At 37.1% G+C, this 12416-nt stretch overlaps 1 protein-coding gene across 3 annotated transcripts in view; it reads right to left on the reverse strand.

Annotated features, from left to right (window-relative positions):
• Positions 1-12416, reverse strand: part of NBEA (neurobeachin) — a 550888-nt gene that overhangs the window by 195184 nt on the left and 343288 nt on the right. For all 3 annotated transcript variants that reach the window (XM_036904990.2, XM_036904991.2, XM_036904985.2), the window contains exon 39: positions 1429-1572. In XM_036904990.2, coding sequence (XP_036760885.2) covers positions 1429-1572 — 144 coding nt within the window. The remainder of the gene's footprint in view (positions 1-1428; positions 1573-12416) is intronic.

Here is a 12416-nt window from a genome sequence, read left to right on the forward strand (position 1 = left end):
TAGTCTTTATTGGATTTTGCCTCTGGTATTACTGGGCAGCTCTTATTATAATAACCTTCAAGTAACTGGCTGTATTTGCATCAACTAATTAATTATCTTTAATGGGAACTAAGGACCAGAGAGTCTAAACTAAATTATATAATTACTAAACATATCTGTTAGCATATTGTGAATGAGGAAAAACAACACACTATCTAAAAAGGTCAGGAAGCATGGTTGTGAATCTTCTCTAATTCTTTATGATCAAGAATAAGACAAGGAAAAGAGAAAAGGAATCTGTGGACAAAAAGAAAGAATGGACTTCATTTGCTTAAATTTCCAAATGGCCTCAGATAAATCTCTAAACAAACCACAAAAACAACAAAAATCACAACTTGGACATTTATCTAGGAATTCAAGGCAAATGTAAGTTCATAGACTTAAGATTAGTTTTAACTAGAAAACATAGTTTTCATGGCACAGAAATGTTAATAATAGGCATATCTGGGAACTGGTGTCAGAATAACCTTAAGAAATATTTTCTAGAAGAGGGGGAATAACACGCCATCTTGTTTACATTTAGCAGTAACATCTTCCCTTTGATAGAAAGAACTCATCTCTAAATGGTGGAAATATCATCAAAGGCTTTCCTATTTCATAAGGCATGTTACGTAATTTCCACCACACTTCCGAAACAAGGGAGCTATTTTGTGAACAGAATGATGAATATAAGCCTACTTCTCTATCACCGTCTGCAACCTCAATGTTGCAGGGGCTGAAAGTACAGAACTGAGATAAGACTTAGCCACTTTTTGGGACTCTAAAGCAGGAGGTTTTAACCTGAGATCTAGGCTATAATGCCAGGGACTGGCTTCCAGGGGTCAGTGAATCCTTTAAACAGTGCACAAAATTGTATGTGCACTTTCATGAAGCATTCTGCTTTTATCAGACTCTCAAAAATGGTTTAAAACCCCAGAAAGGCTATGGGACGACATTCTAAGATACCCACATGCCATCTGGTCCCTGCAGATGCTGCTCTGACCTTCGACCATCACCAAGACAAGGTGAAGACTGAGGCGTGCAGGGGAAAGCATGTTTACCAGTGGTGGGGGCTGGCAGCAGGGACAGAGGAAAACCCAGGAATGCGGGGCAAAGAGTGACAGCAGGGAAAAAATGGCAAATCCGACGGTCACTTGGCTGAAATGGCCATTCTTCACAGCGTACAGAAAGTAGATGCTATTCATTTATGGTCATGAAAATACGTATTTCTTTGCTATATATTGTCCTCTCTTCTATACTAGAAATGAGATAAATTATTAACATTCACATGACTGAGCAATGTTCGAACTATTGGCAAACAATTATTCGCCAGGAGATAGATTTTAAATTCACCAACTTTGTGTGTATTTATTACTTTCAACAGATAGAAAAAAATATTTGAAAATTTACCTGCAAGATTGTCAATTTCTTTCTCCTGCAGCAGGCTGACTGCGTCATCGTCTCCTTCTAGCATCAGTTCAGTCTCCGCGTTCTGATTCACTATCGCTTGACTTCTGAATGTTTTCTTCGACTTTAGTACATCATCCTCGGTGCCTAGTTACAACCGAAATGCAGTATTAGGTCATTGTGGTTGTTTTGTTTTCAGTGAGCATTAGAAATAGTTTATTACTTATAATTATATGCTGCATTTACTTATTCAGAATTATAGAACATTTTAGGCTTCTTTATCTTGTTTGATCTTCTAAATAACTCTGTGAGAAAGGCAGGGAGGTATAATCATCTACCCTTAATTTAGGGATGAGGTAATAGGCTGAGAAAGCTACATGCTCCGTTGTGGGACCTACGCGTTGGCTGGTGGTAGAGAAAGGATTCTCTGTAATCCACATCGTGAGACTCTAAATTAACTGCACGTTCTACGAAAAATCTGTACCTCGCCACAAACTTGGTTTCCTGATCCATAAAATTACACAGTTTTTGCACAATCATGCTTCTGTGTGAATTACATAATTGATGGGGTCATTTTTGAAAATAGATGAGGTAAAAGTATGAAGCAAACAAGAAAGCATTCACATCTGAAGGGACAAAGAGTAGTTATCGGGAAACTACAGAAAGGTGGAGTTGGGAATGATGCAGACAGATAGTGTACTTCACGATGGCAGTTTCCTTAAGCAAGTAATAAAATAAGTAATGGTTTTCAAAACAGCAGCAGACTCACAGACTCCAAGAAGGGACTAGTGGTTACCAAAGGGGAGGGGTGGGGAGGGAGGGAGAAGGGGATTAAGGGGCATTATGATTAACACACATCATGTAGGTGGGGCACAGGGAAGGCAGTGTAGTGACTTTATAGCATCTTACTACGCTGATGGACAGTGACTGCAATGGGGTGTGTGGTGGGGACTGGATAATATGGGTGAATGAGTAACCACAATGTTGCTCATGTGAAACCTTCATAAGATTGTATATCAATGATACCTTAATTTAAAAAAAGAAAAAAATAAGTAATGTTTTTTGAAAGTGATATCCTTATTTTTTTTATAAAATGGTACAAACGGCCAAAGTTAAACACACAAAAAAGGGCAGAAAAGTGGAAATGCAGCAAAAGCTGACCTACCATTACCATGTTAATCAATGTAAAGGCTAGAAATTTCAAAGCACTTGAATCCCGCATGGGTTTGACTGCTTAACAGATACATCGGCATTTACCTTCCAGCACCCGTTTTGGGAGGTGATAATGAATCTAAAATGATTTGAACTGCAAGTAAATTACATACACGAAATATAGCTAGGAAATACCTCTACTTCCTATAACTTAGGTTGGAATTCACCCTGGAAGAAAACGCTGTCACTTGCTGTGCTCTCGCTGTGTGACTAGGACACAGGTTTCAAGAAGCATGAGCTGGGAAAGTACCTTCACGTCGCACTTGGTGTGACGGCTGGATTCCTGCACATGGGAGCCTGATAAACTTACGTGGTGGGGGTGGACCGTAGTCCTAGGGGATGTTACTGTACTGTGTACTCATGCAATTACTCTCCAAATCCTGTCATGTGTTTGGCTCAAATTCTCTCCAGTTAGGTCCAGTAGAGGACTTCCAATAGCCCATGACTGCCTGCTGCCATTTGCTCAACCATTTTCTTGGGAGTGCATCTGGCTGCGTGAGACTCGCATGAACGTGAAACAGCGTTAGCCTTTTTTTACAGCTTGCAGATTTTTTTTGTCTGTGACTCAGGGTGAATTCTCTGTGAAAACGTTAACAGACTGACTCAAAGGGAGGACACAGAGGTGCAAAAAACACGTGTTGAGGAATACAGTCATGTCACAACAGCACGGTACAGTGTCCCTGGCTGAGACGTGCAGTATGTCATCCTAGGTCTTCCTGAATAATAGCATTTAGAGAGCATGGTTCAAATACGGCTGAACAGTATAACAGACTGTTAAATATATATTTTGAGAAATACTTCAGAGACAAATAATACTATTACAAATCAACAGTACATGGGTGGTGAGGAGAGTTATATGGTTGTATGTGTTCTTCTTCTTTCACTGGCCCAGAGGTCATTCTTTTTTCTGGAGTAAAATATCAAAGATTGATTACTAAGTGCTCCAAAACCTTATGTTAATTTTATTTGGCTTTTTTGGTGATATAAAGCCTGCACAAAAGGAATCTTTTGAAGGTTAGCTATCTTACTGTAATTTGTTTGCTTATTGGGCAGTGACTTAATTTGAGAAACTCAGAGACTGCATCATCTGAGAACAAAAGAGGAAATCCAGTGATTAGAGAAGTCTTTCTTGAGGTCTTAGTGGCCATATGTCTACTAGACACCTTCAGCTGGATATTCCTAATTGCACATTTTCCCAGCTTAACAAATCATCTCTTGCTCCTTCACCCTCCTCCTCTTTTCATCAACCCACTTGCGTAAGCCCCCAACCCAGGACCCATCCTGTAAGGTGGTGCCGCCGCCAGCAGCATTCTTCTCTCGGGGGCTTCCCCGGCTCCACTATTCCCAGCAGCCTCCACATTTCCGTCGGAGTGCTGATTACAAAGCACAAACAACACAAATAAGCTGAGGATATTTTCCTGCTTAATGCTATTAACTCCTCCCAACCAACAACCCTCAATGCAAGGCCTACACTATAGGATAAAATCTAAACCCCTTAGCCTGGCTGATCAAGGCCTTTTACCCTCTCACTACCAGTTTCTGCATTAACTTCTCTTACTCCCTTAGCAGTGCCGGATCTCTTAGAGTTTCCCAAATACGTCATGCTTCCCCAGACCTCTTTACCTGTGCTATGTTCCTTCCTTCCTCCAGTGGTTGGCTAATTCCTACTTGACCTTCACAACTCACCTCCTTCATGTCCCAGCCCACCCCTCTGTACCTTCAGCTCACGTGGAGCCCACCCCACCCCACCCTACGGGTGCTCTCGGTTACCCGGGGGCCATAACCTCACTTCCTGGCCCCGGGGCCTGCCCCCCACAGGTGTGTGCGGACATTTGCTCAAGTGCAGCTCAGGTCTACCCACCCCGTGGCCCTTCTCTGATTTCTTCAGTAGGTTTGTATGCTCTTTCCCTTATGCTTCTGCACCCCTCCCAAGCCCGGCTGCTGTGGTAGTTACAGGTATTAGAGGTGTTTCCTCGCATCTCCCCACAGCCTGGACGTGCCTGGGTGACTGGAAACATGCTCCTGTCTCTGTGTTCTCAGCGCTTAGCACACTGCCTGGCACAGAGCAAGCCCTCCTGAACATGGGATGAATGAATAAGCTGAGACATCAAAGTCCCAGGATATCTGAGATTCTTGGTGATTTGCCTTCAGTTTGGAGTAAAATATTGAAGGTTGACGAATGAATGCTCCAAAACCTTATCTTGATTTTAGGCAACTTGGAGAATCTAATACAAAAGGGAATCTACACAAAAGGGAACTTTGTTCTTTACATGAAATAGTCAATAAAGTCTTTAAGTATGAAACAGGCCGACAAAGCAAGGTTTTATATCACAGTCATGTGTAATCTGCTTTGTCATTAAAAAGAAAAGGTTTAATTACTCCTGTGTTATTAAAATAAAAATCTACCAGCATAATAAATGTAGTCAAAAGAATGTGAGCTCTGAAATGTACATTAAGCTTTCTATTTTATACGCTTTCATTTTAATGCAGTGAAACAATCATGTCGTTAAAAGGTATATAGTAAACTAATCCATACCAACACACCGACCTTATCATTCCTGTTGAAGTATTACCAGCTTGAAGCTCAGTAAACTTGCTGATTTTATGGTACTGCACCAAACATTTATCTAAATTAAAGTGTATGGGATCCAAAGGTGCTTTTCAATCACAATATCCTTTATGAATTAGAGTTCCATTCATCAAAATTACAGGCAGAAAGAGGTAAGGTCTCGAAGGGCTGTCTCATTACAAGGCTTATAAACACTGTCCTTAGGAAGAATTGGTTTAACACCCAACAAATCAAAATCTGATTGGGAAGAGAATTTATTTGAGATCATCTATCTTCAAAGACATGCTGGACTGTGTCCACTTCTTGGCCTCTTTAGCCATTCATCAAGAAATTAACAAGTGAACACCAGGAACCACCAGAAAGCCTTGACTTGAAAATGTGTGTTAATGTGTAAAGCTGGGAAAGAGAGACAAATGTGTTTATTTTCTAAGAAAACACCTTGGAATGCCCTAAAATCTGAAGGGTTGCTGAATAAAAAAATGCCACCAAATTATATATCAATGAAGTCAAATCCAAAATTAGATTATTTTCCATATCATGTTTCAAAAAACAAGTACAGAAAAACAGTCTATACACATTAGATTTCTTAGTAAATACATATGCTTGAAGCTCTGTATGTGAAAATGTTATCAAATATAGAACATTGTATTATATGAACCTAAATTAAGCTCCTCTTCCATAAAATTTCTCTTAATAACAGGATCAATGTGAAACAAAGTATATTTTAAAAGTGAAGTGCCTAGTATCATTATTATACTCTCGTATTATTACTATTGTAATTTTATTATTATCATTTTAATAGCTTTGTTATTTTAAATAAGCATAAGTTAAAATACAGAAATGACAAATTAGAGACATGAATGTATCTTAATAATATTCAGGGAATATGTCTATCTGGACAGTCTGGGCCATCAAGGCTAAGATATTATCCCAATTCCCCATCATGCTCTTTTCTATTGATAAGTTAGAATGCTTAACTAACATAGTGTGAAGAAAATAATACAGAGTAGTTTATGTCTGTTTAAGGACTTATTGATAGTCAACTCTAAAGCATCGACATTAACAAAGAAGGAAGTAATTTACAACAATATGTAAGGCACCAATCATACGGTGTGTGGGTTTAATGCACAAAGAGAAAAGACATACACCCAGAACAAGCCAATTTAGCATCAGCTTCTTACCAATTTTATGGTATTGTTATTCGTTGTGCATTTTGTATGGAAACATGGCTTTACTTTGTCATTTGTTAAAAATGATATATGTATGTATATGTGTCTGTATCTCTACTTATTCTATATATATATACATATATCTACTATGTAAGAATACATTTTCAGTAGTATTTGATCTATACAATTTAAATGCTTGGTCTGTGACTCACGATATGGTTTATTATTTGATCTCACTATTTTACTGATTTGACCTCTTCACACTTATATTCCCCAATAACGGAATGCTTCTGTTCCCAAACATGTCACACTGCTCCTAACCTTTACGTCTGACATATGTAATTTCTTCTAAATGGAATTCTCTTACCTGCTTTGCCTTTCAAGATTCAGTTTAGCTGAGTACTCCCTTCTCTGTATGAACTTTGCATCTTATAAAAAGGAAGTCAAAATATATTATCATTATTTGTTGATTTTTTTCTGGAGGTCTTTTTACTTAGGTATTCTTTTATTAGACTCTAATTTTCATTGTGTCAAAGTGTCAAAGAAAGTGGCAATCAATCATTGTTGAGCAGACATAGGAAAACACAAACATACTTCACATATTAATCATTTTATGAGAATGGCACTTAAGTTACTTTTTGATGTGTGTCTTTTACAGTTTCCTCAAAAATGAAGAAGATGGACTATGGTGATTTGCAATTCTTTATTTTTCCCACACACATCATTAAGAATATATATTTTAAAGATATTCAGACCAATCTCTTCAGTTTCCTAACCTGTGACAGAAGAATAAGTATTTATCAACTGACCTCTCACAGGATTGCTACAATGTTAAAATGAGACAATGGATGTTAAAATACTTTGGAATGTGTGAAGATTCTTTACATAATAAACTTTCAGAAATGTTTGTTAAAATTTTGGTGAAATTACAAAAACAAGTTGGCAAGAGAGTATTTAAAGAGTTTATAAGTACAGAATTTGAAACTGAATGAGAACATGGCAATGCTTTATTGCTTATAATAATGCTGCTGCTGCTATTAGAATTAGAAAACTCAAATAAGATGATGTGTGTGTCTAAGGTCTTAGCACAGTGGCTAATCAACAACAGGAATTCAACAAATTCCCCTCAGTTGGCTGTCATGTATAAACTGCTGCCCTTCATTACAAGGGAATAGGAGCCACCAGCTCCACTAGACAGGGTGCTGGCTGAGGACAGGAAGGACAGCATGTAGGCAGACGCCATGAAGTGTCTGCGAAACTGAATGGGGTGCAAATTGCTTACATGAAAAACAGTTTTCCTCCAGTAACCAAATTATTCATTTTAAGATATTATTAAATAAAAAGTACATAAGCATCAATGTATTTGGCATGGTTTTGGAATTTATAGCTAGGTATCTTAAGAATATAAATATTCTTACTATCATGGGTATTTGAAGGAAAAGAACTGCTTTGTCAACAAGTTGACACTAGAATTTGCTTTAGAGAATTACATGGATAATGCATTTAATACACAGTTCTCTTCCATCATTGGAAGGAGATGGGAAGAATAGAAATTAAGTCTATTTAATCTAAATGTAGTATCAGGAAATCCTAATGCTCCTAAACACCTGGAAATTAGTTTCATAAGATAGCATTCTTTCCTTAAGGAGAAATTCTTTTTAATATACACTATTTCACAATATTTTTAGTTTATAAAATGTGTTTTGACAAAATCTACCCCTATGTAAGTAAGATAAAATGCTGCAACTCATTTTCAAACCTAAATACTTTTTAAACAAGTATTAATAACATGAATACTTTGGGAAATTTTAAAATAAAGATTACTTTTGCTCATTAAAGCTGAAGTCAAAGCAACAAAAACCTTTACAAAATAGTGCTTTTAGGAACTCTAAATGATACTATTTAATTTCCACTAAAAGGAAAAGACTTTAAGATAAATATACCTCTCAGCTAATTACATTAGATCTGGTGACATGATCTCATGCAATAATATGTATGAATCAATCTATGACTGAGAAATTTTGAACATTTCAAAAAAGATGAAAGAATGCTTCTTGTTACATTGAGAAACCTGTCACTCAAAAATATTTTATATCAACCTTAATGTATAAAAGCAGTAGATCCGTTCACAGAATGAACTTTATTTCAATGGTCTTTTACTGAAAAGGAAACAGTTTTCTTTGCAAATAATTAAAATGTTTTGTTTGACTTTACAGCAGGACACAGTGTTTCCTTCCTTAAGACACATAAATAAGTGATGATCACATAAAAGGAAAGACCTACTGAAGATTAAAGACTAAAAAAATCATCTTCTGTAGAGAACAGGACTGAAACAGACAGACTTTGTGGTAGAAAAATCCTAATGGTAAAAACCATTAGTGATACTGAATAAAAATACTCTTAGCAAGAATGGCGAGAAATCTCAAGTAGCTTTTTCTCTTTGATACCTAATGACGAGTCAGGAGCCTCATATTATTAGAACAAAATCATTTTATGAGGCAAGTATTCCATAAATGTAATAGACTGCTTCTAGTCAGAAAGTTTCTATTTGTTCTTTCAAACACATTTTAAGTAAAAATATGAGTAGTTGTTGACCAGACTTAGTAAAGACAGATAAAAAATCTGAACAGTTCAGACATCAAATTTCTCCTTCCTTAGTTGCAAGTATTTTTAATCTGAATGCATTGAATTTAACCATAGTTTCCACTCCTGTCCATTTTTGTTGAGAGAGACTATGTTGAATAATCCATAACAGATATTATCTATACTATCATAAAATTAAAAACCCAGGATCCTAGCTTCAAGTTTATAATGCACTTGATTCAGAAATGGCAATCCTTACCTGCAACAATAACTGATGTCACTTATGGCCCATGTTAGCACATCATTATATCACATAAAATTAACACACAGAGTCCTTTGTGTTTTTATCAATGAGGAACTCATATAGACTTCTGTTTTAAACTAGACAGAGTCATTATAATATCTGCAGGTAGGCTGTTCTCTGAAAAGCTCGAGGCAAATATTTCAGTGGTGGAGTAAAACGTAGAATTAGCAAACATGGGCATTAATTAAGATGAAACGTTCACTGAAATTATTCTGAGTGGTAAAATGTTATTCACATGAGTTACGCTTGTAAACGATTTACTGGACTGTAGGAAATAGAAGAAGAAAATGGCTACCTAACATCAACAGTTATTGCTCAGTGGAAAAGGACATGAAGGACACTCGCAAGTAAAAGAACTGGATCAATATTAACGTGATTTTCATTTCATGCTTCCCCGACTCCAGTAAGCTGACAATATACTCTGATTATGTGAACTGCCTCAGAGTAACACAGAAAAGGTTATTAGAGCAAGAGGTGGAAATGGAATGCACTTTTTATATTGACAGGCCTGCTAATAGAGTATACTGATTCTCAAAGACATGCGATGCATTTTTACAATTTTGTTCTGACAACAAAAACAGAATTTCAGTTATACCTAATTCAAAATATTCATATGTAAGTGATATTTTTTTTAAAGCAGACCAACAAAGGGGATATTCATAAACAGCATTGTTAAACTGAAAAAAATGCAATTAAAATGCAATTAAAAGGGTGTAAGAAAATACTATTGCTTTTAAGTGCAGCACTATGTAAGTGTGAAATGCTAACTTAATAATATTCTTAAGGGATTGCGAACGTAGAAAACTGCATTCTACGCTCTTCAAAGGAAATTTGAGAAACCGTATTTTAAGAAATATACATGATGATAAATGTAGACTCTCTCTGCATCTTAGACTGGATATTACTTGGTAGGATTTTGATGAGCCATGAAGTGACAGCATTTTTAAATATTTTAAATAGGATTTTATTATGTTAAAAAAATCACATGGCATACTTAGGGAAAATTACTTGAACAGAATGCTCTGAACATCACAAAGAGCAGAAAAGATGCATTATTCATCCCTGTGACTGTCTGAGTACAGCGCACAGTGTTTGGTTCCTTACGTTAAAGTATGCTTTGAAGAAAGACCAGCATGGAATAAACATCAAAATGGTAAAGACAGCTATCTTCACATGTTGTCTGTAAGTGATTTGCCCCCTTATTTACTTCTTTGGCTTTCTGGATACATGAAGAGCATGCATCTTTTCAGTTAGGAAGGAAGGAAGATAGGAAGGGAGGGAGGGAGGAAAGAAGTGAGAAAAGAACGAAGGAAAGAAACCTTGCATTGTGAGTCAACAGAAGGAGGTGGCAGAGGAAAAGCAGGATAGAAGGAAATAATTTTGCAACTCTTAGAATGAAGGAAAGGGTTAAGCGGGCGGGGCTTCTGACCGGGGAGCTGAGGGCGGGGCCTGGCTCTGGGCTGTGGCATCCCCCGGAGGAACGCCGTCGGATTGTCCCTTTCACAGCCTGTCACAGAATTCGGTGTGGAAAAGTCACTTCACAACTCTGGGAAGTGGGGACAGGAGATGTTTCGGACAGGTGAGCGACTGTCTCAGAGACATGGAAGGAGGAGGTGATGAACCAAAGTTTCTCTTTGATGATACAAAAGACGGAATAGCTGAGAGAAGGGGCTGATACAGTTAATTAAAGTGCTTTTAAATACACCCCAGACATGAAAAATGTATTTTTATACGTGAAATGGGATGCATATCCTGTGAATGACACTTTGATCTGTATTGATACATCTTTATGGATGACAGGCTACTAGAATCAGCTAAAATGCAGTAGGTAAACTTTAAAATGGGGAAATGTTCAATAATGCTCTTGCAGTTAAGAAAATTCCAAATGTACCTATAAAAGGACACTGCAGAGTAAGAAAATGGTACTTAGATCGAGTTTTTGCTCTTTCTAGAACTTCTTAGTATGGTACTTAATTTCTATTGTTTTTTTCTCAAAAAAAAAAAATCCTTGAATGTCTCTATTGACAAAATCCTTTACAGTATGGCTTCAAACAGCCTGTCCAGCTTCATGTCTATGTGACGTCCCACGTTACTCTGTGTTCCGACAAAAAGCACCATTTTCTGTTCCCTGGACACGTATGTTGGGCTGTCCAGTCCCTTTCTCCACAGTGCCACCATGTTACATACTGGTTTGGGAAGATCTCCATTCATCTTTTCAAGTTTGGTTAAAATGTACTTCTTCAGTTCAGCAACCCTCTTTACTGAGCTCAGACAGCATTTTTAATACACATTAGTGAAAATATTTATCATGCTGTATTATAATTATTAATAAATGTAATTATGTGTACACTTAATAAAAATTAGTCTAAAATAATATGTTAGATTATGAAGTTCTAGGTCACTCGGCACTAAGTCCACTAATATAATTTTGTCAGTTCCTTATCTTTGACATCCTTTGATACTCTCAGTGGGAATAAAGTACAGACATTAAACAAAAAAAAACATTTCAGAATTTGAAAATACCATACTTATAGACCTAGTCCATAGAAATTCAGTCCTTCAATGCTACTACCAAAAATGATAAGTGAATATGATTAAAATGCCATGTGTATACCTTGAAATTAATCAATTTCAATTAAATAAAAAATAGCAACTGCATAATTACATAGAATTGTATTAATGTGGATGTTTTAAATGGAATAGAGAAAGGATATGATTCCTGCCCTCAAGTGGTGGTTTTTCTATTTATCTCAGGATATCAAACATCTAAAATCAAAATATTGTCTATAATCCTCACAAAGTGACCTGTCACCAAGTGCACCATTTTGAGGCCGTTCAAAGGAGTAAGTTAGGCCCTTTTAGGCGGCCGCGCCTTGGTAATTTCAGTTACTGTCTCTGCTCCGCCCTACGCACCTGGCAGATTCCTAATCTCTCAGGACAGTTTATCAGTAATCACTTCTATGAAGCCGACTCCAACCCATGGGGCTCCGAAATGCCCACTCTCTCCCCTGTGGCCCTTTACAAAGCACTCCTTCCCTCTATGATAACTGTTTCTTTCTTTCCACTAGACCTGGATTTTTCAGCCTTGGTACTAGTGACATTTGGGGCTGGCTCTGTTGTCACTGTCAAGGGGAGCTGCTGTGTGCAGGGTGGG

The sequence above is a fragment of the Manis pentadactyla genome, chromosome 2 (assembly GCF_030020395.1).
Source record: "Manis pentadactyla isolate mManPen7 chromosome 2, mManPen7.hap1, whole genome shotgun sequence".
In the NCBI taxonomy this organism is placed as follows: Eukaryota; Metazoa; Chordata; class Mammalia; order Pholidota; family Manidae; genus Manis; species Manis pentadactyla.